At 53.4% G+C, this 26257-nt stretch overlaps 12 protein-coding genes and 1 non-coding gene across 13 annotated transcripts; 6 read left to right on the top strand and 7 right to left on the bottom strand.

Moving 5' to 3' along the window:
* Window positions 1-260: 260 nt before the first annotated feature.
* On the top strand, window positions 261-1748 carry J4E79_009261 (uncharacterized protein; the record flags this gene model as incomplete). Its single annotated transcript, XM_049358111.1, has 4 exons — window positions 261-401; window positions 449-821; window positions 868-1670; window positions 1737-1748. The coding sequence occupies 4 exons, from the start codon at window positions 261-263 to the stop codon at window positions 1746-1748; spliced, it is 1329 nt and encodes a 442-aa protein (XP_049207327.1).
* Window positions 1749-2097: 349 nt separating this feature from the next.
* Window positions 2098-4240, top strand: J4E79_009262 (uncharacterized protein; the record flags this gene model as incomplete). The annotated part of the gene is made up of 2 exons (XM_049358112.1): window positions 2098-3054; window positions 3110-4240. 2 exons carry the CDS (start codon window positions 2098-2100, stop codon window positions 4238-4240), a joined length of 2088 nt encoding a protein of 695 aa, XP_049207328.1.
* Window positions 4241-5188: 948 nt separating this feature from the next.
* On the top strand, window positions 5189-6779 carry J4E79_009263 (uncharacterized protein; the record flags this gene model as incomplete). The annotated part of the gene is made up of 2 exons (XM_049358113.1): window positions 5189-6079; window positions 6132-6779. The coding sequence occupies 2 exons, from the start codon at window positions 5189-5191 to the stop codon at window positions 6777-6779; spliced, it is 1539 nt and encodes a 512-aa protein (XP_049207329.1).
* Window positions 6780-7771: 992 nt separating this feature from the next.
* J4E79_009264 (uncharacterized protein) lies at window positions 7772-8178 on the top strand (the record flags this gene model as incomplete). The annotated part of the gene is made up of 2 exons (XM_049358114.1): window positions 7772-8150; window positions 8171-8178. The coding sequence occupies 2 exons, from the start codon at window positions 7772-7774 to the stop codon at window positions 8176-8178; spliced, it is 387 nt and encodes a 128-aa protein (XP_049207330.1).
* Window positions 8179-8454: 276 nt separating this feature from the next.
* On the bottom strand, window positions 8455-9369 carry J4E79_009265 (uncharacterized protein; the record flags this gene model as incomplete). The annotated part of the gene is made up of 1 exon (XM_049358115.1): window positions 8455-9369. One exon carries the CDS (start codon window positions 9367-9369, stop codon window positions 8455-8457), a length of 915 nt encoding a protein of 304 aa, XP_049207331.1.
* Window positions 9370-12659: 3290 nt separating this feature from the next.
* On the top strand, window positions 12660-13274 carry J4E79_009266 (uncharacterized protein; the record flags this gene model as incomplete). Its single annotated transcript, XM_049358116.1, has 1 exon — window positions 12660-13274. One exon carries the CDS (start codon window positions 12660-12662, stop codon window positions 13272-13274), a length of 615 nt encoding a protein of 204 aa, XP_049207332.1.
* A 2542-nt stretch (window positions 13275-15816) lies between these two features.
* On the bottom strand, window positions 15817-17242 carry J4E79_009267 (uncharacterized protein; the record flags this gene model as incomplete). The annotated part of the gene is made up of 3 exons (XM_049358117.1): window positions 15817-16665; window positions 16728-16997; window positions 17159-17242. The coding sequence occupies 3 exons, from the start codon at window positions 17240-17242 to the stop codon at window positions 15817-15819; spliced, it is 1203 nt and encodes a 400-aa protein (XP_049207333.1).
* A 397-nt stretch (window positions 17243-17639) lies between these two features.
* J4E79_009268 (uncharacterized protein) lies at window positions 17640-17948 on the bottom strand (the record flags this gene model as incomplete). The annotated part of the gene is made up of 2 exons (XM_049358118.1): window positions 17640-17810; window positions 17859-17948. The coding sequence occupies 2 exons, from the start codon at window positions 17946-17948 to the stop codon at window positions 17640-17642; spliced, it is 261 nt and encodes an 86-aa protein (XP_049207334.1).
* A 465-nt stretch (window positions 17949-18413) lies between these two features.
* Window positions 18414-19409, top strand: J4E79_009269 (uncharacterized protein; the record flags this gene model as incomplete). Its single annotated transcript, XM_049358119.1, has 2 exons — window positions 18414-19269; window positions 19306-19409. The coding sequence occupies 2 exons, from the start codon at window positions 18414-18416 to the stop codon at window positions 19407-19409; spliced, it is 960 nt and encodes a 319-aa protein (XP_049207335.1).
* A 508-nt stretch (window positions 19410-19917) lies between these two features.
* On the bottom strand, window positions 19918-20011 carry J4E79_009270. The gene has a single exon. It is a non-coding gene; the product is annotated as a tRNA-Leu (tRNA).
* A 440-nt stretch (window positions 20012-20451) lies between these two features.
* J4E79_009271 (uncharacterized protein) lies at window positions 20452-21282 on the bottom strand (the record flags this gene model as incomplete). Its single annotated transcript, XM_049358120.1, has 2 exons — window positions 20452-21164; window positions 21225-21282. The coding sequence occupies 2 exons, from the start codon at window positions 21280-21282 to the stop codon at window positions 20452-20454; spliced, it is 771 nt and encodes a 256-aa protein (XP_049207336.1).
* Window positions 21283-22878: 1596 nt separating this feature from the next.
* J4E79_009272 (uncharacterized protein) lies at window positions 22879-23367 on the bottom strand (the record flags this gene model as incomplete). Its single annotated transcript, XM_049358121.1, has 2 exons — window positions 22879-23216; window positions 23304-23367. The coding sequence occupies 2 exons, from the start codon at window positions 23365-23367 to the stop codon at window positions 22879-22881; spliced, it is 402 nt and encodes a 133-aa protein (XP_049207337.1).
* A 1327-nt stretch (window positions 23368-24694) lies between these two features.
* J4E79_009273 (uncharacterized protein) lies at window positions 24695-25817 on the bottom strand (the record flags this gene model as incomplete). The annotated part of the gene is made up of 3 exons (XM_049358122.1): window positions 24695-25291; window positions 25337-25525; window positions 25731-25817. 3 exons carry the CDS (start codon window positions 25815-25817, stop codon window positions 24695-24697), a joined length of 873 nt encoding a protein of 290 aa, XP_049207338.1.
* Between the last annotated feature and the right edge of the window lie 440 nt (window positions 25818-26257).

Here is a 26257-nt window from a genome sequence, read left to right on the forward strand (position 1 = left end):
TGTTGGCGTTGGCGTGTTTGGGTGCTAGGGAAATTCACATGCAGGCTGCAGGGTCGCTAAGCTAAGCGGCGGTGCCATGACGCAAGCTGCCCGTGGTTACTTGTCCGCCAATTTCACTACTTGGCCCAGTCGAGCCTGCCGCCAACACCACCTCCTTCACCCACCCCGCCCTCACCCATCGCGCCTTCCCCTCCGGCCTCGCCCCGGCTGCCCCTATACCCCCAAGGATACCAGGCGCAACCGCCCTCTCCTCCTTCACCATGGCGCGCCCGAGAAAGGACGTCAAGTTCAACCACCAGGTCCGCAGCGCCAGCAACGGCAGGGCGCGGAGACCCTCGCAGAGCATGTCCGAGTACAGCGACCCGGGCAGTCCGACTATCAAAGAAGAGACGGCCCCTCCCGTATGTTGGCAGTCCTCTGCCCACATCTCCCCAGCTGACAGCGCCAGGCCACCGAACAGCCCCCCCAGACCGAGTACGAGAAGAAGAAGGCCAACTTCATAACGCGCACAACATGGACCCTCGTCATGATTGCCGGCTTCTTCTGGGCTCTCGGCGCTGGCCATCTCTTTATCATCATCATCGTCACGGCAGTCCAGGTCATATCCTTTAAGGAGGTCATCGCAATCGCAAATGTGCCCAGCAAGGCCCGCAGCCTGCGCTTCACCAAGTCGCTGAATTGGTACTTCCTCGGCACCGCCATGTACTTCCTCTACGGCGAGAGTGTCATATACTACTTCAAGCACGTCCTGATGGTCGACCGTCTGCTGCTGCCCCTGGCTACCCACCACCGGTTCATCTCCTTCATGCTGTACATTATTGGTATGTCCACAACTCCCATGGTTCGTACTTGTGCTAATTTCTCCAGGCTTCGTCTTCTTCGTCTTCTCGCTCCAGAAGGGCCACTACAAGTTCCAATTCACCCAGTTTGCTTGGACGCACATGGCCCTCTTCCTCATCGTTGGACAGGCGCACTTTGTCATCAACAACATCTTCGAAGGATTCATCTGGTTCATTCTCCCCGTCTCCATGGTCATTACCAACGACATCTTCGCCTACCTCTGCGGTATCACGTTTGGACGGACACCCCTCATCCAGATCTCGCCCAAGAAGACATGGGAGGGCTTCCTCGGCGCCTGGTTCTTCACTGTTATCTGGGGTATGCTCGTTGTCCACTTCCTCGGCGACTACAAGTACTTCATCTGCCCTGTCAACGATCTGGGCGCAAACATCTGGTCCGGCCTCGAATGCAGGCCAAACCCGGTCTTCATCGCGCGCGACTATACCGTTCCCTTCCTTCCCGAGGGTCTCCCCATCCCGCGAACATTCAACATTATGCCAGTGCAATTCCACGTCATCATGCTCGGAACCTTCGCGTCTCTTATCGCGCCCTTCGGTGGCTTCTTCGCTTCTGGCCTGAAGCGTACCTTCAAGATCAAGGACTTTGGCGACTCTATCCCCGGTCACGGTGGAATGACTGACCGCATGGACTGCCAGTTCATCATGGGCTCCATCGCCTTCTTTTACTACTCGAGCTTCATCGCTGTGCACCACACCACAGTCGGTGGAGTGATTGAGGCAGCCATCACCGGACTCACCTACGAGGAGCAAATGGAGGTTGTCAAGATCATGAGCAAGCACTTGGTAAACCAGGAAGTAATATCGCCAAAGGTATGTGATGCTTCTATTCCTACAGGAACAATGACTGACAGCTGCAGGTACTGGAACTTCTTTCAGAGCAAGTGGTGAGGAGGTGAGCACGTGTTGGTGCGGATTACGACGGATTATAGGTATTTAGGATGGGAAGAAACGCTACGCCTGACGCTTCTTCGATATAATACGGTACGGAAGGGGCATGGGCTTTGCATGAGACGTGTTGGTATTTGGGCGCATATACCCTTTTTGCGGCTTGGCACGGGATAGGAAAAGCATCTGGAAAGTGCATACGTGAATATAATTACAAACTAAGCTCTTACCCATGTTTCGCTCATGGTGATGCACAAGTCGCAAGTGGACATTTCGAACCGACGCGCGCGCACGGACCCAACATGTTACGCTGCGCGCATTGAAACTTTGGCAGTGCACATCACCCACGCCAATGCCACCCCGCCCTTTCGTGAACGACGGCCTGTGGCGATGCCTGTGTCCGGGGTTTCCGTCGAATGCTGGAACGACACCGTTTGCTGGAAGAGGAGGAGCTAGCCTGCTACAGCGCAATGCATCGCGAAAAGATGCCATAGCCCACTGCGGCCGCCAACTGCGTACCTACAATCGCTCCAGCGCACCCTCGGCAGCGAACGACACTTTCTTCTCGCAGCCCGGGGCTGCCCTGAACGGCTTCCGGTCTTTTGCAGAAAAGCCTCGCGCCTTCCCTTCGCACACTTCACGCGATAGACCTCCGCTCGCCCAGCTCCCGACCTACATCCTATACGAACATGTGCGGGCCGAGGGCGCCAAGGGCAACTTCGACGAAGTCATGAACATCTGCAGGGTGTTGATCAAAGACAGAGGCGAGCTGCCGAACAGGGAGATGTACACGGCCGTGTTACACAGCTTCGTCGACTCTGTCAATGGCACGGCGGGGAAAGTCCGCAAAGTACTGGAAGAGATGGGCTTCTGGGACGAGACCGATGGATCTCTGACTGGGAAGCCAAGAATCTTGCTGGATGCGCGGGGCTGTGAATGCGTGCTTGAGGTGCTCGCAGTGCACCCGGATTACCTCCTCCGCACCGACATCCTCGAATACATGAAGTCGCGATGGTTCATGCCATCGGACCGTGCGCGCAACTTCATCATAGCCGGGATGCTACGCGAGCGACATTTCGAACACGCACTCGAGTTGATGGAGGAGATGGTCAGGAACAAAGCACGCGTGGAGAGCTGGCTGTTTGACAAGGCTATATGGATGCTGCTGGAGTTTGGCGAAGTCGAGGAAGCATTCTACGTGCTCAGTCTCAAGGAGGGCGTGCAGAGCAAGAGTAGCGGAACAGGTACAGTCCAGCTCAGTATCGCTCTCTGGGGAGCGTTGCTAGATGCCGCGGCGCACAAGCAGCTTGTAAGTGGGACTATGTCCTATGTGCATTCCAAGGGAACCTGCTAACTCCGTGAAGTACGCTGAAACGAGCCTTGTATGGATTGCGCAAGTTCAGCCCGGCTACCTGAAGCCTGGCACCGGCGCCTGCCTGCACGTACTCACTCTCGCCTCACGACACGGAGACATCCAGCTCGCTACCGATGTCTTTCGCGTCCTGACCGAACGAGGTACAACGTTCACCACGCAACACTATGAACTGCTCATATCCACATACCTCAAGGCCAACGACCTCCACGCAGCTCTGTCTATCATCCTCATCATGGTGGATTCGAACTTGAAGGTCAACGCTGGGACCTGTGATCCTCTCTACTGGTATCTGTCCGCCAAAAATCACAACGATGACAGCAGACCCATGCAAGCCTTCAGATATCTGCAAGACTTTGAGACCTCTGGCCGCAAAGTTCCCACCGCTGCCGTCAACGCATGCATCAAAGCCAGCATCGCAAACAAGCGCCTGGAAGAAGGCATTGAGATTTACAAAGCCCTGCATACGGTATCTCATGCTGGCCCGAGCACAGAAACGTTTAATATCCTGTTCCAAGGCTGCCATAGATCCGCCCGCAAGGAGCTTGCCATGTTCTTTGCGAACGAGATGGTCAAGCTGGGTCTCAAACCTGACCGCATTACGTATGATCGTCTGATCCTGGTGTGCCTAGAATCGGGTGACCTAGAAGATGCTCTGCTCTACTATGAGGAGATGCGGTCAACGGGCGCGACAACTGGCAAAAAGGGCCCCTTGAAGCCTAGAAGGAAGACGTGGGAGACGTTGATCCACAGGTGTGTCTTGAAGGGCGACGAGAGGGCTGTTGCGCTGTTGAAGGATTACAAAGCTAGTGTGGAGGAACCGCGAATCGCAGTGGAGCGAGCTGTCATCGATCGCTTCGAGTATGGCATCATACCGACCAATCTGGCGGAGATCGGACGAGCGACATCCGAGCAGACAGCCGAAGCTGTCAAAGACCGACATGGCAGGTCGGACGCTGGTCAAACCCCAGACGCTGACTCGGAACTATCGGAGGGACGAAGTGGGGCAGAGCCTGAAGGAACGAGCTCGAGTGCGAACACCGAGACGGGGACACAGAGAGCCGAATCCGTTGATGGGCTTTCACAGCTTATGAGAGTTAGCAAGAGCACCAAGCAGTACTAGAGTTTGAGCAGTCATGCAAAGCCATCAGCAGGTCAGACGTCGACTGAGGTCTGGCCAAGCAATAACAAGCTACACTATCGTCTCGCGCAAAGTCTTATCTCGCCGCATGCGCAGGTACATACTTTCAAACTTACCGGCGGAATCTTGCTGTCTTCTAGCCGACCCCACGGGTGTGGAGCAATCAGGCAGATTCCCTGGTTAACCGCCTGTCGTTTCATCATCAAATCTGGGCCGACGCACTACCCACGCACCTTGAGCAAATTGCGTCTCTCGCCCGAGCAGCGTGCCATCTTCCGAAGTTACGGAGCGCGCACGGCGAGGGTGGAGATAGAACAACTACCGAGGCCGTAATGCGAACCAATCGCGCCGCACGCGTATCAAGGTTTTTAAGCACCTAACGTCTTCTTGGAAAAGCTTAAATCCTGCCGCAGAGCCTCAGTACAAATTCGGCCCACATGAAGCCTCAACCGTCATGATAGCGCTGCGACAAGGGCGTAAGGATTTTTCCCTCCCCAGCCGCTCGCTTTGAGGCGAGCGACGCCGAACTATGGCCGCGGACGCAGTCGCGCCCTGCTTTGTGGTCATGCTGCGAGTCAATTCCCGCAAGCACGGACTGCAGACCGGTCAACAAAGTCGAGGCCGTTTGTGGAGGGTTACCTGCTAGTGTTGCGGTGTATGGGGTCGGTGCTAAATCGAGGCATCCGGTGCAGCTCGCTGGCTGGCTATACCTGTATCTCCGGGTCAGGGTGTTTACCCCCCCAAAGGCGGAGCACTAAGGCCGCTCAATAATGCATTGACTGGAGTTTGTCTCCATGGTAGTGTGCCCACATTGCAGGATATTGTGGGGTGCGCTTCTGGAGTACAAGTACTGAGCTGCTGTCCATCCCGTCTCCTTCTGTAGTCCCCTCCTCTCCCCTCTGAATCTTCCTCCTTTCGTCATTCTTCACCATGGGACTCACCGGAAAGACTCTGCAGACGGCACAGCTGTTGCTCGTCGTTCTGCCAGCTTTTGTGCTGTTTGGATACAACCAGTCTGGTGTGGGTGGTCTGTTATCTCTCCGTGACTGGAACGACCACTTCCCGGAAATCGACACCATCGATGCTACCGGCGCGGAGAAGAGCAGCAACTCGACCAAGCAAGGTGCCGTCGTCGCTACCTTCACCATTGGCGCTCTCTTCGGTGCTCTGTCTTGCTCCTGGATCGGCGACATCCTCGGACGACGAAAGCTCATCTTCGGTGCCGCATTCCTGACTCTCGTCGGCGAGATCCTACAATGCACTAGCTTCCAGCTCGCGCAATTCGTCGTCGGTCGCTTCATCCTAGGATGGGGAGTCGGAGCTCTCAGCGCTACCGTCCCAGTCTGGCAATCCGAATGCTCATCGTCTGCCAACCGTGGTAAGCACGTTGTGCTCGACGGTTGCTTTATCTCCCTCGGCTACCTCCTCGAAGCATGGATCAACCTTGGATTCTTTGAACAGGATAACCTGCCTCTGCAATGGCGTATCCCGCTCGCCATTCCCACTGTCATCTCCCTTGTCCCCATGGCCGCTGTATTCAGCATCCCTGAATCACCTCGCTGGCTAGTCAACAAGGGACGCGTTGAGGAGGCTCGTCTCAGTCTATCCAGCTTCAAGGGCTTGGATCTGCACGACCCCGAAATCACAGCTGAGATCAGCGGCATCGAACTCGCGCTCGAGGAAACTGGCCGCAGCGCAGCGAAGATGAGCGATATCTTCACCATGGGCAAGGACAAGCTATTCTACCGCTTCTCCCTCTGCATCTTCCTCCAGTTCCTGCAGCAAATGTGCGGTAGCAACCTCATTTCCACCTACTCAACCGTAAGTCCACTTCCCCCTGACTATGCAACCCATTTCTAATACAGATCCCCAGATCATCTTCCAACAAGGTCTCGGCCTCGACAGCGAAACCTCGCGCATCCTCTCCGGCGGCGCGCTAACCTGGAAGTTCCTCTCCTGCTTCGTCGCCTTCTTCACCATCGACCGCTTCGGGCGCCGCAAGCTCTTCATGTTCAGCGGCGCAGGCATGGCATCCTGCATGTTAGCCCTCGCCGTCGCATCCAGCTTCCCCAAGACAAACCAATCGGCCCAGATCGCCAGCGCGCTCTTTGTCTTCCTCTTCAACTTCTTCATCCCGATTGGGTTCCTCGGCGCCAACTTTTTGTACTGCACGGAAGTTGCGCCGACGAGGCTGCGCGTGCCCATGGCGGGTATTTCTACGGCTAATCACTGGCTGTGGAATTTCGTTGTTAATATGGTTACGCCGGTTGCTATTGAGACTATTGGGTGGCAGTATTATCTTGTTTTCCTTATTATCTCTGCTATTATCTTGCCGGTTGTTTACTTCGGGTACCCGGAGACTATGGGCCGCAGTCTGGAGGAGCTGGAGATGATGTTTACGGAGGGTACGAGTATTCCGGCTATTGTGAGGGAGTCGAGGAAGCCGTTTACTAGTCCGCTTCCGGAGCATATGCTTGAGAAGGGTGGGAAGGATGTTGATGAGGAGGAGTATGTGCACTGAGCACGTGGAAGATGAAGAAGCATGCTGGTGTATAAGCTTGAAGTGTCTAGGTCATCGCAGAATACTAGCGATGCTATGAGTATATGAAATGAATTACGATCAAACTAAAGACATCATCTACATGTGCATCATCGTGTCAACTACAACTGTCTTCTCGATTGCAACGAAGGACGAACATCACAGACGCCCAACTCCGCGACCTCCTCTCACCGGTCGCACTCTATTCCAAACTACTGAAATGACTCTTCGTTCGGTCCTTGTTGTCTGATCATCGCCGCGATAACCCCGGATTTCGAGATCGACATCTTAATTCTATCTTTATATTCCGGGGGATGATCATATGGCAATTACAAACTACACGTGATGAACTAAGTCACCTCAGCCTTGTTCAACACAAGATAAGCATAAAGCTACGCGATACAAGCACCCAAAGCCACAATGGCTCCGTCGAGTTTTCCAAAATGACATCATCTGATCTGCACAAAGGGTCCTTACGCTAGGCGGATTTTGGACACCCCGCCTTTGCGCACTCGCCACCGAGGCACTGCGATAGGCTGAGTCGCAGGATGGTTTACCTGTTTGGTGATTCTGCTGCGTGTCTCGGTCATTTATCCGGGTTATGCGACTGGGTTGGAGTTCTAATCGTGTGGTGTCAAGCTCGTGCCGAGCTGGAAGCTAGCCACAGAGCAGCCCTGGCGGGGAGGCTATGTAGGTAGCACCTCGTATTCGGTTGCTCAGCCATGTGAGGTGGTTAGTTGTGGTTAGTTGGAGGCAGTGAGGAAGATCGTGGGAATAAGGTGAGTGTGTTGATGGCCGGATATATAACCAAGCGAGGACGCTATTGCTTGGGGGTGTTGTTATAGCTGTCAGACACGTCTTATCTGCATCTATAAGCCGCAAACACTTTCCAAGAAAACACAGAATACGCAATACACGACACCACGATTACTCTACTACAACCAACACCAACAACGACATCATCAACAACAAACATGACAGAAACAACCCCCAAAACAAACGACTACTACGCCCCAGCCTCCTTATCCGTGGAAACCCCACCAACCTACCCTCCCACATTAGACTCCCCACCAACCTACACAACCGTCGCCCACGCCCTCTCCACCCTCTCCACAGGCGACCCAGACGAAACAATCCCCGTCCCCATGATAACCCGCACCCTCGCCTTCTCCCTCCACAACTACAACCCCTTCTCACGCAAACAAGGCAAAATATCCCAATCCATCATAATCCGGCAAATGAAGCGCTCCTACTACAACGCGCACTACGCCAAAGACGCAGAGGGGAACTTTGTGGGGACGGGAAACCCGGCGCCGGATCTGGGGTTGGTTTTCGTGCCGGGGAAGGGGAGTAGTGAGGATATGCTTAGGCAGGCGAATGAGGTGGCGATGGAGGTGCAGAGGCGGAGGGGGAAGGGGATTGGGAAATACGGGATGCCGCAGGATGGGATGGAGGGGGGGATGATGGGGGGTGCGCCGGTGGGGGGGATGTGAGGGGGAATGGTTGTTATGGATTGGGAAACGGGCGAATTGGGTGGAGTTTGGGGGTTGTCAGTCGATACCGTGTCGATGTGTCGCTTGTTTCAAAAAATGTCAGAATTTCAGGTGAATTGAAAATAGGACAGACTATCGTCGTCTAATTTCGTTGTGTTCCGCATCTAATAGTAGCCCTTATCATCCCACGGACTCCTCCTCTTAGCCCACTCCTCAATCGGCGTCAGCTTGACTCCTAGTTCGTCCACCACAGGCTTCATATCCACATTAAACGGCTCATCTTCCGCCTCATTGTAATACGTATACGCCTTAAACATCTGACTAACAATCGTGTCCGTATCCAGACCACGCCCCTGCATCGCCTTGCCAATCTTATCGCAAAAGTCTGCAACAGTCTGGTTCTCATAACCCAGCTGCTTGTCCCAGGCTCTCGATAGCTTCTCAGTTAGTTGAGAAAGAACAACGGTTTCAGCACCGCCGATAGGGATGTCGCGGCCAGCAAGCTCAGGATGCTGCATAGCGGCCATCATGATCTGCGCGACATCGTGGTGGCAGATCCACGACACGCGCAGGTCGGGCTTGTGGCAGTAGACAACGGTGTTGCGGTCGCGGATCGGAGGTAGAGCCCAGCCTTCGAGGATATTGTCGAGATAAACCACGGGCTCAATGCTAATGGTCGGTACAGACTCCCGCAGTAACCTCCTCATCTCCCTCCGATCTTCCTGGGCTACGATGTCTTGAGATTCCTTCGGCACCGGCATACTCGTGTTGAACAGAATCAACGGAACGTTGGCCTTCTTTGCGGCTTCCCCGATGTACTTGGCTGCCGCAATGATAGGCTCGGATTGGTTGAACGACGTACTCGGGAGGTTGAGAAAGACCCTATCCGCGCCTTGGAGTACTCTTGCGATGGCATCATGGTCGGTAAAGTCTGCGGCAAACGTCTCCACGTCCTTTCCGTCTACCAGAACGGGTTTCGGGTTGCGGCTCACGGCGACGACGGAGTGGCCTGCTCGGGCGAGGGCGTGGACTTGATGACGCCCTTGGACACCCGATGCACCAAAGACGATGACGCGCATTCTGGCGGTTTATGTTGCACTTTTTGGACTCGTAGGTTCTGGACGTATGTCGAAGCTGGTATATTTGTAGTACCTAGGTACGCGCCTGCGCCAGGGTCGTTTCAACTACCATGTTTGGCGGTAGTTGGGTGGGTTGCAAGTGCGGAGATTCGTGGGTCTACTCGGCCGCTGGCGAACCGGGAGGGTGGCCGGGAAAGTTTACCCGCAAACGGTCGCTTAGATGTCTGGAGGTATGACGCCTGTTGAACCGCAGATTGTACTTGAGCCCTGATGCGTAGTTTGGCTGTAGTTCTCTCGCTGGACAGTTCCGAGATCGGATCGGAGAGTTGTCCTGTGAGTTCGGTGGTCCGATGATTTGTACCCACCTAGGTAGGTTGCGTAAAATCTGGGGGTTTTATCCCGACGTGGGTTTGATTCGACTTACGACAACGATGACGAGACCGTCTCTCGAAGAAATATGGCGTGATATGATACGTAGTCTCAGGTAATCATCGTAGCTGGGCGTCGACGGAAGAAATCAAGCAAGCCACGTATACAGCACTACACAGTCTCCATGAGCTTCCATGCTGAGGTCATCCACTGCCATCCGGGGAGATATACGATTCCAAAGTCCGATTCGAAGCATGGGATTTCTAGCGTGAGTTTAAGACTACCAAAGACTGGACGGAACATCAGTACCCTGCCGTTGGTCTAGACTGGCACGGCTGGATCTAGGCGTACTTCGGAAGCGGGATCCGCTTCTCGGATGGGGCATCGGAACGATAGATCTGGGCGACGGGAATAATGGACAAGACGGGAACAATGGATAGCTCAAAATACGTTATCCGGTTGAACGGACACATTGATGCAAAGCGTAAAGTAGATCATGCAGGTGGTATGTTGACAGCGGGAAGTTAGATACAGGATTACTCTTTACGCCGAGCGGCATATCGGCAAGTTCGCGCAGTGATGTAGACTAGAAGTACACACATACGTGGACTGTACTGTAAAGAGAGGTTAGAGCTATTTGCATGTATAGCCGGTGTGTGAGCAGGTTGAGAAAGCGGTGCGACATGTTGCTTGCAGAGGCCTATGATGCCTGTGCATATCGTGAAGCAATACCGGCGATATATACAGTTTCATCAAATAACCAACCAAGATCGAAGTATACACTGCTGGCACTGTCCCAAGTTGTGTAGTTTCGGCGATGCCTCCAGACCGCGAGCGGCTTCCATTCGGCTGAGAGTGTGCCACATTGTCAATGCCGCTTCTGGTTTCAGGGTCAACCCTGAGAGGGCTACAAGACTCTCTATTACGTCTGGTGAATGCTTCAGAAGACTCTACCCGACGTCGACTGGAGTAATCTCGCAGGTTCGGCATACCTGGATCCACCGGCATCTTCGGCTGCAGCCTCACGATGGTCGCTCTCGATAACCGCTATTTACTCCGCAGATTGTTGGTGCTGCGGGACGCGATGCGGAGGAAGGGCTAGCTTGGTGTACCCGTGGACCCGTTGGGAACTCGAATCGCTTCTTTATCGATTCGAGATGACGGCCCGCCACTACAAAAACTAAATTCAGCGACTTTTGGGAGAAACCGCTCCTTCAAGGACAGCATAGTTGCGTATATCGGATAGACCAGGAACTCATCACTGGTGTTCCTAGCTATCGAGCCGTCCCGGAAGAGTGGATTACTCACCAGCCTTGCCCATTTCTTGGCTTTAGGGCTGACATGGTATCGGAGGCGGCGGAGACAGACTGCAGGAATGCGAGTTGACATTCTGCATATGCGACGCGATCTTCTCTTATACTGGCATGATGCTTGCAATCAGCCCCCAACAGCCTATGAGAAGTGTCATCGGATATCGGAACAGATCGTCGATCGGTCCACCCTTGAGAATGACGTCGAACATGGCGACGAAGAGTACAACTCAATACGCTTAGATCAGAGCATCGCCGAGAGCTAAAGTGCCGATATGGCACGTATCCAATTCCACGGAAAAGCTGTCTGTTCAAGTCGGCATCTTTACCTGGGTCTGAGTCGGCGCCAATGCTCATAGTGAGTGGTAGGCGCCTTGAGGTGCAAAAGAAGCGAGCTTGCGATTGAGCAGATCCGGGGACGGAAGAACGATTGGACGAGTGGGTTCACGATTTTTAGATATAGACGAAATGGAGTCTCAGAGCACCTGCCACCCACTATTTTTGGAGCCGAGTCTGAGGCAAAATACCAGACAGAGGGTTGCGGGTGACGAAGGCCAGCGGTAGCGTGATTCCAAGGTTAGCGACTGGCGTTAGCGACGGCACGTCGTGCAACGTCGAAGGTCCTCCAGGGCTCCGAGACCACTAGCGCAGAAGGCCCACCCGTACCTGATCGAGGGATCCATGGACACCACTACCGCTGGTTAAGAATGAGCGCCCGTGAACAGGTTCACCGAGATCATGCCGATGGCTCGGCTTCCCCCCGCCGCCGCACCACCAGCGTGCCGTTCCCTCAGCCTCACCTCGTCGCGACTGCCCTCATCCGACAGACCAGCATTGGTAAGCTATCAGAGCGCGTTGACAGCTGCTGCGCAGCTTGCGGCAATGCGCCTGTTCCTGCAGCGGCATGCGAAGTGCTTGCCTCATAGTTGGTCGCGGTATACGCCGCCGGCCAGCATCTCACTCAATCATGTCGCGTGGATCCTCCCCGGGCATGTTTCCCGCGCCGTCATAGCCTTTTCGACAAACTACAGCACTCTGTGCCATTGCGTACCCGTACCACGCGTTCGATTCAGCGCGCCGGCCAGGATTCTCTCGCTTGAAGATAAGTTGGCCATGGTCCTGCTTTCCACGGTTGCGAATGGCGCCTACCATGGATCGACGTTTGATTCTTCACTTCCCATGACAAACAGACCACCTGCATCATCACACTCTCAACACGTCCAGCTTCACCACTTCTAGTCTATTCAGATATCCCCGTTATTCACCAATTCATTGTGTCGTTTCCAAAAGGGTCCATTGCACACACAATCGGCACGAAATCTGGCAAAGCGTGGTAGCGAGTTACCTCAAACCACATATCCTCACAGGCAAATACCGTTAACAATGAGCTTAGTTCTCATACCTTCTAACCAACATCATTCTTACATGTCGGACGACAACTCTCCAATGATACCAGGGCAGCCAGGGTACCCAGTGTACCATCCGAATCAAGGGCAGCCAGAAGAAACACCAGCGCCCGGTAGTTATGGATCTTTTACGCACACATCGCCCACAAGTCCATTATTCCCACAATACGCAGGATACCAGTATATGGGCAATTTTCCGCCGCCCATGTCTCAATCCACGAACTCGCAGGCGTTTGTTTTGGGCGCAAACGTTAACTTAAACGCAGCACCGACTGCGAACACCTTTTTCGGCGCCCAGGGCGGCTCAGCATTTACTCCTTCCAATCAGTCAGCAAACTCGATCCCTACTCCGACTATTTCCCCGTCGCAAACGCAGTTCGATCCCGCCGATGCGTCCCAATTCTACGAAGGCGACAACGACGACGACGCCAAAGGACGACACGACAGTTTGTACCCTAAGGATGAAGAGACATCCCCAACAACAACAACAGAAACACCGTCCAAGAAGAGGCGTCGATCCGAGTACGCCGAGCCAGGCTCAGCGCGAGCTATATATCTCGAAAAGAACCGCAAAGCCGCCAGCAAATGTCGAAGCAAGCAGAAAATGGAGCAGGAAGCGCTAGTTGAGAGAGCGCGAGACTCAGAGCGCAGTAACCGCATACTGAAGGCGGAAGTACACATGCTACAGACTGAATTACGAGAGCTGAAGGAGTACGCCGGTCGACATGCCAACTGTCGGGACCCACGGATAGCAATTTATCTGCAGAGGTTGGCTGACCGTTTGGCTTCGCAAATGGGCCATCCACAACCACAGTTGTGAACACAGAGTCGCGCAAAAGTTTTCCGTTCAGCGACAGAACCTTTTTCTCGCTCCTCGTGAAGTTGGTCTTCTATCGGCGCGAAGGCGGACACACCTCGGAGGTCCACCGAGCTGCTCCAAAAATCCACCACCACGAATCGCATTTCAGCTCTCGGAACTTTTCTGGATCCTGTATTGTAATTGCGTGGGTAGCAATTTCGCTTTCTAGCTGGCTATCAGTAATCACAAAGTCCGGTGGTCGGCCTCCACCACCGTCCTGAGTAGAAGGGCTGGGACGTGTTGGAAAAAAAAAGGGACTGGAGTCATGGAGTTCTACGGACCCCATTCCAGAGTTGAGTCGGGGTACAATTACGGTCATAGCGGAAACATACCCTTTCTCTGGAATGCGATGAGGAAACAAATACCAATATGAAGGGGTGGAAGCAATCATCGAGTGCATTGCATTAAGCATGTAGATGAAATTACGGATGCTCCTCTCATTCCTCTGAGGTGACTTGTTCCTACGGACTGATGCTATCTAATCGGATATAACTTCCTAGTGAAGTCGGAAATTCTTGTTCCAAAACTGAAATGACGTCATCGCCTTGCACATGCTACTTGCTACTTGCTACCGATGCATCTCGCTCGAGCTTCCTCTTTGGAAACCCTCGGTATTCCGCGCCCCTTTCCGTAGGAGAAGTACTGGCGCACAGCTTGTCGCTTACTTCTTGCGGGAACGTCACCAGTTCCTATGCTCTAGTCGTTAAATGCGGATGAAGTCCTCCTCTTGGTGTCATAGTCAATAGATCCACCCCTGCTGTCTCAACGCCCAGAAGCATGCCTGCTTGAATGTCTCGATTCAGCCCTGCCATGGCTCCTTGAACCCCTCCTGCCACCAGTTCTTACACCATTCTTAGCCTCCCGATGTCCCATCATCTGCTCTTCATCCGCGCCCGTTGACACATCGCGAGAATGTTGCAGCTCCATGGGCGAACCGCTTCGCAGTCTCTTCTGGTGTGCGTCCGTGACCTGACTTGGATGGGTCCAGTTGAAGGCAACCATGACAAAGAACATCAGCAGAGCATCGAAGATGTACAGGTACACTTCGTGACTGAGGAGATATCCTGCGTTTCCTCCGAGGTATTCCACGACACGGAAGATGCTTCGAACCATGATGAGCGCGCTTGCGAAGTATAGGTTGAAGAGGTGGCGCTTCCAGGGTAGTTCGTCAAGACTGGCTCGGGATACCGTGGTCCAGGTTTGTACGACCTCATGGGATTGTCGAGACTTGAAGCACGAGAAGGGGCTGTAGCGCCTCTTCAGGGGAAGGTCTCTGGAGACACGGTAGTGGAAAACCGCGGAGACGACGATGAAGAAGCCGAAGAAGAGTAGTTGGACGAAGAGACCACCGATGATGATCTTTTCACCGGTATGCAGGGAGTCTAGCGTGCCCATGGCTTGGATGCCACCACCTATACTGATATTTAGCCATAGTCCTGGAAGCTGCGTTAAAGTGGTAACGTACCTGCGGATTGCAACATAAAGCTGAACACGTCTCCTGCTACGAACGTCTTCGTAAGCCACTTGTGGCTAATCAACGAGTAGCGCTCTCCGTCGACTAAGAGGATTATCCGACCCAGTATGATATAGATGGAGGCTGCGAATAGTGCTGGGGCAAGTAGGATGAGCAGCGACTGCATAATGAAGGGACCGAGTGCCCAGATATCATCGTGTGAGAGGTAGCGTCCGATGTAACCTATAACCTCGACTGCATTATGTCAGCAACACCATCGGGAAGGATGGCTATGCAATCTTACATAGACCTCCAATCACTAGTGGTGCGAAGTACCACGTCTTTCTCCTGATGAACTGGAAGATGTGCAAAAAGGTGGTAAGACCGAATGCGACGACGAAGATGATTGCCGCTATCTGGTTTGGGATGTATCGGTATAGAACGTAGGCGGTTGGGTCGTCAAGCGCGGGGCGGTATGGTTCGGTGTCGGACATGTTGAGTTGAGTTGAAGACGAACGCAGGTAATGCGTTCTCGAATGCAGGTGTGACCATTCTCGAAGTGGGCTTCTCGAACGTTTTAACAATGATTGCGTATCGCTCCTGCGTCAACCCGTCAAGCTAAGGATGCGTTCGCGTTCTTGCTGTACGGAATACGTGACGCGAAATACGCTGCCAAGAGCGCTAGCCGAGCCGAGACGTTTTTTTGCGGGACCCGTATCGGCCGTATGGCTTCTGCCGCACTAGTGGGACGATTTGGGGGGGTTAAATCGTGCAGCACCCCGTCCAATACGGCGTATCAACAACTGCAGTGCCTCGTTGAGATTGTGCGAATTGCACAGCCTTCGCAAGCTTCGCCATTTATTTGGTCCCATATTAGTGATCATTGCGACAAGACTTCGCCAAAACAACCCACGACACGACTTAAGGAAGCGCCAAGAGGTGGTTTGCCAGAGCACAAGGACACCCGGTCAGGTTCACTCCCCGCGATAGGATATAACGAGTTATTGGCTGCGACACCAAAATGGATACAACTCGGTGTAACTCAGACCCTCACGAGGCTGTCGGAGTGGTCGTCGCGCTCCCGGCTTGAGCATGAATGATCTGTTGCGGCCAGTCGAGCCATTTTAGGAGATCTGGTGTCGCTGCTAGCAATTGTTCGCAGGCAGCAAGAAGCCATTGGGGCCACTTGACCACCCACCATACCGGACGACATTGGGCCAGCATCGCTGCAAAATGGGTTGTGATGATGCATGTCACAGGGTTGTGAGCTGCGAGGAGATCGAAGAAATGAGTCTCCAACCTTGCAGGCCAAAGAAAGAGAAGGGAGTACTCGTCGCGATCGGGTGATATGTGCCGGAACCGGAGCCAGGTCGCGTTAAGTGCGTCGATAGCTGTAGCGCAGGCCTCTTTGTCCTGACTGTCTAGTAGGAGTTCCGTAAGTTCCTTGAGTCGAAGGATCTCTTGAGGGTTCTCCTCCCTTGCGAGCGTGTCCAACGCATCCAGCGCTTCAGGAGACGCCATATCTGTCATATGAGCAAATACCGAGCTGTCTTTGATTTGGTCCCAGTGAGGTATCACCACAACCTTGATGCCTTGCAATAACATGAAGCAGTGGTGGAGAGCGCGAATGGGATCTTCGGGGCGTTCAAGTTGCGCCGAACCGAAGTTGTAAGTCAAGATTATCGAAGACAGCATGAACATTGGAATTGCCAGCTCAACGTTCGGCGTCTCCAAATTCTTTCGGTAAGTGTCCAAGGCTCGACTGATGTGGGAATCTGCCTGGAGCAAAAGGCTTTGCCGCTCGTTTGGCGGAAGCAAGGATGCTTGATGGACTGCCGAAAGGGCGAGAAAACCACGAAGAAGGAAAGGATAGTCGAAGCCTAGTTCAATGAACTCGTTCTGCAGAGCGACACGGTCAGTTCAACGATTCCACATGGTCTATCGAAGTAGACCAGTCTTACCTGCCAGACGACACTTCTAGTGGCGGGATTTGGATGCAAGGACTTGGCGCACGCCTTTGTCCAATGATGCAGCAGACGGAGGTCTGCGAGTGGTAGCTCGGAACTGGCGGGACTTGCTTCGGGACTTTCAGCATGATTTGTATCCACAAAGGGTGAGGACACGCCTGGACTGTGTTGTGGGGAGGTCGAGTAGCTATCCGGTATTGCAGGGAAATGGCAATGGATATCCAGGCGAACACAGTTCCCACAGCGCGGGCGCGCTTCATTGCACTGTACGACATGGTAAGCGACGACACAGATCACTGCAGAAGAGCCATAGCTTCGGATGCTCATAGCACTCGAGCACTATTTGCCGGGTAGGTACAGATAATCGCACAGCACACGGTGATTGGCTGGTGAAGACGGAAGCTGGATCGAAGGTGAACACCTACTTTAGTATGTCGCTGCTTGCATTGGAAGCATCCTTTTCGCGACTTGGTGTGCGTCTTGCGCTTTGCGACGCGCTGTTCCGGCATAGTGGCGACAGCGAGATGGGTATATGAGTGCAATTGAGATGCACGATGCAGGTGATTTGGGCTGGGCGGCGGAAGATCTTCGGTTATGTAAGCCGCTAGCGAGCGACCGGCGTGGGCATTTCCCCGCGGATGTCCGTTTGGCCCCTTGCTTTCATTTCAGCTTGCTGAGGCACAGCACCAAACACCTGCTTTATGCCTTCCATCACCGAATCAAGACGCAAGAGACTTAGAATGAGAGGAAAATGACGTTGTCAAATATCGGTTGTGGGCTCCAATACGCCGGACTCCGAGAGACAAACCCCATCCCTGTTCATGGACCGTCTGAACACCTTCAAACCCAGATCAACACATTTCGCGCCGGCTCAGCTACAAGACACAAGCATCGTGTCCACCCACATCAGTTCCAGTTCCTGAACTCCGCCTGCGCGTCGGCGTTGCGCCATCCGATGTTCTCCCTGCTTGCTTCCTCCAGGGCAGTTGGCTTCCTCGTCGCTTGAGCGCCTGCGGGCGACGACTTCCTTGGCTGGTTAAGACGCTTATCAAGGGCCGCTTGCTGGTTTGCGCGCATCTTTGGGCTTGTCAGCATTGCAAGTATGGTCGAACACTAAGGCCATACCTCAGCTTGGAGTTTCGCGCGCTCTTCCTCGCTAAGCTGCGGCTCTGGAGGTCGCTGCGATGCTGACGGCTGAGACTGTTCTTGACCCATGGTTTCAGTCGGGAATATACAGTGCGGGAATGGTTGATGGACTCCCTCGAAGTCAATGTAGACTTTGAACGAGATTGCGGTGTCTTTGTTGTTGATATATGCTGCTTGCATACCAAGCTTAGGCCACCTACGGCACGGTTATCCCGTTAGGCAACAACGCACGGCACGGCCACACCCTGAGGCGCATCTCACAGCCTTGTGGTAGATGTACGATTTGCCTGAAATACATCTGCTCAGGCTGTGCATCTTGTATTGGAGAGTTGTCGTTGTATGTATTGCAACGCAAAGTCATGTGTGGATGCAACTTTTCCCAACCATGGTACTGGTCTGAGTCAAACATGCTCAATATTCCTCGCCGTTCAATATTTCCCCGCGTCTATTCTGATACTTGACTACATCATAGAATCACTCTTACAACTGCGATCTGTCTAATACCAACTCCAATCCTGGAATAACGACTTCATCATGCCAAACATCAACGCTCCCTACCGCTGCATTGGCAAGGGATTTTGCGGCAGCGTCTGGGCTGCTGAAGATGGCACGAATCATGCCATCAAACGCGAAGATGGAGGACCCGGACGATCCGTCACCAACGACTACAACATGCATCTGCAAATCATTCGAAGCGCAAACCAACATCGTCCTTCAATGCCTCTAGCTATACCACAGTGTCAGTCGTTGATATACTCAAACAATATGTGGTGGGTTGAAAATCTCCACCGCTTCCCTACCGGCTTCACAGAGTGTAGAGCGCTCATATCGGAACGAATCCCTAAGATACCTCGATCTATCAGCGACAAGATTGTGGACCTATTCTGCGCGGGCAACACGTCACTCTCGGCCTTTGTGAAAGGGAATGAAGACGACGACTGCTGTCTTATCCGTCCCTACCTAGGGCGACGACGGGAACGCGAAGCAAACACGTCGCGCTTCCAGCGGTTCAGTCTCAGGAACGTTCCTTTACATATCAACCAGATGGAAGACCTCGGCCTCGATTACGTCGCCTACGCGCAGACTATGGCGGATGCGCTTGCTATCATGCACTGGGGCGCCAAAGTCGACGCTAATGACGTCGAGTTCGTACTTGCACCTCCGCGAGCCTCATCAACACGAACATCATTCCCATCACACTATCTTGGCAAACACGTCATGTGGATTTTAGACTTTGACTGTGTGAGACACATGTCTATGGACGAAGCTGGGCTGAAGCAGGCGTGCGCGGCGTTTATGAGAAACGATCCTTTCTACCCACGACCGGACGGCACGGAAACTGCTGATGAAGCGTTATGGTGGTTCTTTAGGCAGAGATTTCTGGACACTAGTGCGGAGATATTAGGAGATGGGAGCCCGCATGCAGGCCTACCACGGAGACTGATGGAGATGATTGAGGAGGAAGGCTGTAGGCGGCGGAAGAAGAAAGAGGAGCTACGCGAGCGGGATGAAGATACGGAACAGGACTAGAACGATTGGGATGTGTTTGCCAGGAGCATCTACTCCACAATGTCCTTCTTCCTCGAAGACTTGAGATATTTCACGTGAAGCTGTTAGATAGCTTTAATACAACATCGGGTAATATCTCTACTCTAAGGCATGCATAAACCAGTCTTCGGCCTATATGCCTTCCTGAATGGCATATCATAGTACTGCTATTCTTCATAAAGCATACAACAACTGTAGATGTGTTTTAACATTATTTACTCTTTGAAAGCTATATCTGTTAGTCGTCAAAGTCGTAGAATGATGCTCTAGTGGCTTTCCACCAAAAGAGGTAGTTCGATCAGAAACTTTGAGATGCGCAAAGGGATGCAAAAAAGCAAGGTGATAGTTTCAACACGAGCGGGGTCTGCGAGTATACCCCACTATCGCTCTAGTTGGGGTTGATAGCATTTTACCACCACCACAGCCAAAAAGATACTCCAACCCCATTTTCGAGCCCAAAAAGAAGGCAAAAAGAGCAAAACAAGCAGTTTGACACGAGTGGGGTTCGAACCCACGCACATTTCTGTAGTAGAGATCCAAGCAGGGCTTAAATCTACCGCCTTAGACCACTCGGCCATCGTGTCTGATGGAGAAACTGGACAAATTTTGGAGATACAACACTTATAACCCCGGCAATCACAGCTACGAGCCACGCTAGGGGCATAAGGGGGAGGATTTGGTCATGTTTGGTATCTTTGTCGTGGTGCGGGGTAGTAGAGGGGCAGGTCGACTGTGGTAGAACATCGACTTTGTAGTGTTGAAGCGGTGTTGATGCGAATGCAGTATCAATGGGAGAACACTGAATCAAACAAGACTCAACAGTTATCTCATCTTCAACAATCTCTCGAAACATACATATACGTCAGGCCAAACGAGTGCATTAGTTAGAACCGAGCCTAAGCCATTCCCCATCATGTACAAATCCATAACCAGCCCTAAACCTATATACACCCAGCCATCCATTAGATCCCATCAAAACCACAAAAGCCCAAACAGTTCAATCCCCTACTCCTCCATCTCGCACCTACGCAACCCACCTCTTACCAAGCGTCTGCGCCGCCTTCGCATCATCAGGGTTATTCTGCGCCAGCGCCGAAAGAATAGACGCAACATCATCCTGACGCTTCTCGATATCGCGACGGGCAGCGGCAGCAGCCTCAGGGTCGACCTCGGCGAGCGCGTCAAGGCAGTGGGATGCATCGTCCTGGCGCTTCTCGACGTCGCGGGTCTCGATATCGCGACGGGCAGCCGCAGCGGCCTGGGGGTCGACTGCGGCGAGATCATCGAGGCAGTGGGACACGTCCTGGCGCTTGGTAACGGACTTGGGGGTAGAGCTCATAGCGGGAGCAGCAGCGGCGGCGTCATCGGGGTTGTTCTGCGCGAGGGCAGCGAGGATGGACGCAACGTCGTCTTGACGCTTGTCCATGTCGCGGACGTCGATGCTGCGGCTCTTAATGTCGCGGCGGGCAGCGGCAGCAGCCGCGGGGTCGACCTGCGCGAGGTTGTCGAGGCAGTGGGATACGTCGTCCTGACGCTTGGTGGTGGATGTGGAGGACATGGCCTGCTTGGCTGCGGCGGCATCGTCCGGGTTGTTGGCCTCGAGCGCGGCGAGGATGGAGCTCACGTCGTCCTGACGGCGGAGCTTGACCTTCATGGCTGAGGCGGCGGCATCGGCATCTTCGGGGTTGTTCGTGCGGAGAGCCTCGAGGATGGAGGCAACGTCGTCTTGGGGGCTGGCTGGGATGTGTTAGATGGATGTCCAGAGAAGCATACTCCATCATGCTTATCAAAACCTACCGGTAGCGAAGACGACGCTGGAGAAAGCAGCAACGGCGACAAAGGCTGTGTAACGCATGTTTGCTGATTGGAGTTTTGGAAGTATTGGTAGTGAGAGTAGTTGAAATGGGATAGAAGTGACCGGCACAGATATTACAAGATGATAGTACTGATGGGATGTTATTTGCTCAAACCAACTCAAGAAGACATCGAGCTCTAAATACCACAGTCCGGAGAGGTGATACCCGCACAGCCAAACATCTAAGCTTCGCCGCGTCAGATGTGGAAGCTTATCACGAAACCCACCTTGCCTAGTTTCACGGTCTTGGTACGAGCCGAGTAAGAAGATGCACCATTGCAGTGTTCGAATGCATTGCATGTTCCGCAGTCGGCAAGGAAGAGTGTGGTTGTTTGGTTTCCGATGTTCGATCCTTGGAGGAGGGGAGGAGCGTTCACATATCGTGTTTCGGAAACAGCCTCACCATCTACCCAGACGCAGATCTGAAACAACGCAGCCTCGGTATCTCTATACGACTTGCGCAGCAGCTCTTGCTTCTTCTGTGACCGTAGCAAGTATCACGTCGATCTGGGACCAAACGCGGAGGCTCTAGAGACGTGCGCCGCGCGGACTTTGCCATGCGACACTGCGTGCTGTCTGCTCGCGGCTAGCCACAGCATCGTTTTGCCTGATGATCGCTACAGACGCGGCCCTTAAAAGTCTCATAGTCTCAATCATTCCTTCTCATACGTGATATTGTATTACGCGCGTGTTTCGATCGGGGGAGGGTCGTAGTGACGTGCGGAGTTTATAGAGGCTCGCATCGCTCTCTATTTGAGGAGCTTCGGGCAGTATTGACTGCGTATGGAATTCTATCAATTAGATGTCAGCCCGGGACCTTGTGGTAGTGTTGCTAAGCGCGTACCTGGTGTCCGTGGCTTCCATCGTACCGCGGCTTGTCGAACAACGACAATGGGAGTATAGTGAACACTTCACCCTCACGACGTAGTCTTCGATACTTACACAAAGTATGCGCAAGCCTTTGAGTGAGTTCCAGAGTCAAGGCTTCTCTGTCTGTCCGCTCTCCAGCTTGCGCTCACGGTAGCGGGTCGTACCGAGGCAGGCTCGAAATCGCGGGGTTCTGGGGTAAACCATTCCAATGTCGCACTGTCAACCTGCGGCAGGTCAGATGAACTATTCAGTAGTCAACGAGCGTCAAGTCGAACATCAACGTTAGGGTGGGGTGGGAGCCTTGAACACCCACAAGCCTGAGAGCGAGCTCGAACGAAAGCTTGGCATGACCAAGTCTCAATATCGGACAGCTCGAACAGCAGTAGCTCATCACGGAACGTGGCACGGGTATTGACAAGCGTCGGCATTGGTTTGGAGGGTCCATTCGAGTCCATTGAGTTCAACGTCAGTCATCCGCACATGTCATTACCATAGCTACAGCTTCCGCACATATACCTGGGTAAGGAAAGCGAGCCGTGGTGGTAGCTTGCTCTTCAGATTGCTCGTCTAAAGTACATGTTTTACACAATCTGACCGGCCACTAGAGTAGGAAAAGAGGTAGTAGTCGTCCCTATGCACACACCCATCCGCAAGAAAAGTTTTCCACCTTGCGGCACCCCCATACCGTTGACCCCAAATGTCCGGCAGTCCATGCAATGCACACATCTATGCGACGTAGAGGAGCAAGAAGGACATCATGAGCGCGAAAAGACCAGTGGCCTCAGCGAAGGCGAAACCGAGAACGGCGTACTGGAAGAGCTGACCCCTGAGGGAAGGGTTGCGGGCAACACCCTGGATGAGACCACCGAAAACCGTTCCGATACCGACACCGGCACCGGCAAGACCGATGGTAGCGAGACCGGCACCCTGGATCTTGGCGGCAGCGACCATGGCGGCAGCGGTGGACTCGGCGACGATGCCACGCTTCTGGATGACGTTGCGGGCGGCGTTGTTGCGGAAGGCGCTGCGGGCAGCGACGAGGGTGTTCTGCTGGGGAGCGCGGGCTGCAAGATGATGGTCAATGGCTGCTTAATGAGCTTGCAGAGCTCAAACCCAATGGCTTAAGCTGCTGCGGCAGGCGCGAGACATACCAGCGTTGGAGAAGCCACGGGCGGCCACGCGGGCGGCGCCGAAGGAGCGAGCGATGGCAACCATGGTGATGGTATTGACGGTCGGAGTGGAGATGAGTTGGAGATGAATTGGTCCTTCAATGGATGGGGAGTGGTGGGAGGAGGATGGAGGAGGTGGATGCAAAAACTCGCTGAAGGGTTGATTAGCCGCCAAGAGTCCGTGCGGGAGCTCACATCGGGTTAGCGCTCCCCGTTTACTCCCGACAACCTTTACCTCGTCCACCGTCGTGAAGTCTTTGGGAGTGGTAATGACTTCTTATAGCTGCTCATAGACCTTACAAGTCAGGGGAAGATGTCGGGGAATTTCTGAGAGCCCGCTATGTTGACAAAGTTCGCAATCGCTTTGCAACCGCTCCACAAACATTCCCCTCAACCGACACAACCGATCTTAAGAGGTACCACGACATCGTTACACTTATGCACATCACAACGCAATGTTTCTTGCAGATTCAAGCATGAGGCCTGGTCAGATTATGCGAGCATCTTAATGGCGATCGTTCCTATTGTATATAGTTTCCTACACGTTGTTTATATTGGTTCTGAACCATATCTGTGGGGTACAGATAAGATGCGTAAACACTGTAAGGATTGCGGAACACCTGCTAGCGATGATTCTTTTGATCAATTCGAAGAGTCCGGAAAAGCTGGTATAGCAAGGCCAAAGTCCAAGCCTTCAAGTATGATGTTCGCGAGGCTTCACAAAGTGTCACCACATAAGTGATGGGTGGGAACCAGATGATCCATTTTGCATGACACACTTATAACGCAGCTATGATGTGTACACGGATAAGAATGTACATTGTCTCGTACATGTTCACACAAATGAAACGTCATGCTATGTGGGCTGCAAGCAATATAATTTGTGGTATCTGGTGTTAGTCGTTCGTTCAAAATTATTCGAACCCATCACGGATGTCACTGCACACAATCTCTCCTTGGAAAGACACGAGAGAACAAACTGTAGTGCTCACATCGAATTCAACGACGAAAGCTATTCCCATATAAGACTTTTGGTAAACATGACCCTTCCCACCTCATCCCATCCATGCCAACCATGCCATCCATCTACCCATCCATCCATATCGGCCGTAACAGCCCACCGCATCTCCTCGCATCAGCACTTGGTATCGGACTCAAAAAAGAAAGATTACAATACAGTCACCGCCCCGAAGGGCCATGATAAGAAGTGGTATCGGACATTAGATGGTCGTATAGACCGAGCGCAGAGCAGACGTCGACGCCCAACTCTCGTAGCAGGGGAGATCACAGCAGGTGCGACTCGATCACTCCCCGCATGCGTGAAACAGTCATTAGTTGATAAAAGGAAACGCCTTGTCAGGGAACAGGTGTGCTTATTCGACCATTGCGCTTATGGGCGTGCCAGCGCGGCTCTCATCCACGAATTCGCTCATCTTCATCTTCTTGTGTCGCGGGCTCTCGGCCTCGATCTCGTCCAGCCGCCTCTTCAGGTCCGCTTCTCGCTGCTTGGTCTCTTCGAGCTCTTGCCTCAGGGTTGATTCCGTCTGTCGTGCTGACTGCTCGCTCTGTTCGAGTTCGCTAACACGGTTGCGGAAGAGGTCGTTGATGAGCTCCATCTCCGAGACGCGTGTCTTGAGCGCAGTGTTCTGAGCGGCAAGAGTCTCGTACGGGAGAGGAGCTTCGAGGTGGGAGCCGTTGATCGAAGAGTTGGCGGGGGACGGAGCACGGATGCCAAAGCCTGGTAGCGAGGGCGAGTGGAAGTCACCGCCATGCAGGGCCTGCTCGAACAAGTGTGATGGTGCGATGTTGGAGGGGTGGTTGAAGTTCGGGGTACCGGTGCGGGAAATAGGCGATTGCGAGCGGTCGGACAGTCCAGAAGAGATCTTGCCGGATGCGCGGCGGTGCTGGGCTAGAGCTAGCTGGCCATCAGCATCGGGATGCGCGGCAGGAAGACCACCTTGGTCGCTTGTCTGTCATGTGTTAGTTGTGAAGGAGTCGTAGATTGACTTGCATACCCGCTTGCGTCCACCTGGTCCGCCAGTCTTGACGCGGTTCCGGCTCTTGATGACATCTGTCTTCAGACTAATGGGTCGGGGGCGTCCGTGTAGCTTCAAGAAGAGACCACAGGCATTGCAGAGAACAGCGCCAGATTCGTCGCGGCGCCAAAGAGGGGTGGTGGAGGTTGCGCAGTTTTGGCAGGACGGCTGCAGGTTGTCAGCAGGAGCACTTCAGTGTTGCCAAAATCCATCAGGCTTGTCCCTGGACGGCATCGCGAAGAATGCGATGTGTCGAGGTCGCCCTGAGCGCGAGGCCAGAAGAAGTAGATAATGGCTACCTATCGATAAGAGGATAAGAGACAAATCGGCGTCTGGCATGGAGCCATGACGCCAACATCGCAATCGTACGTACCGGAGAGCCAGCCTGACCACCAGCGGTTGCGGGCGCAGAGGTTGCATAAGTCATGCTGAGGCCATTAACGGGTTTACTGTTCTCCATGGTTAGCGAGGGCTGGAAAAGAAGTCGCGAAAACGCCAAGCTTTCAGTGATAAGCAGCAGGTGCGAGCGGAACGGCCGGCGGTTTGAGCCGCCGACGCAACTGCCAGTCTGGAGCCATTCACCACCCTCTCATATCCCACGATAAGTGAACACAACACCGTGAAAGTGTTTGCAAACATTCTCCTAGAACATTTTGCAAAATCCTCTACGGATCTGTGCTTGTACACACTTGTCCCACACTACCGCAACGAGAGCCTGGGTAATTCTGGGTACGTACCTGGGGGGTGAAGGCATTCTCTTCTCGGGCGTATCTCTCCTCATATTATCATTATTATCATTACTGTTCATATTCGCAGCGGGGCAATTCGACGCAGCCGACGCTAGCGTAGCTAGTGACGGCAGCTGGATCGAGGCATTGCTGCCATGCCTTTGTTGGGTGT

This window comes from Alternaria viburni (assembly GCF_023758015.1).
Source record: "Alternaria viburni strain BMP 2772 chromosome Unknown scaffold_24, whole genome shotgun sequence".
Lineage (NCBI taxonomy): Eukaryota > Fungi > Ascomycota > Dothideomycetes > Pleosporales > Pleosporaceae > Alternaria > Alternaria viburni.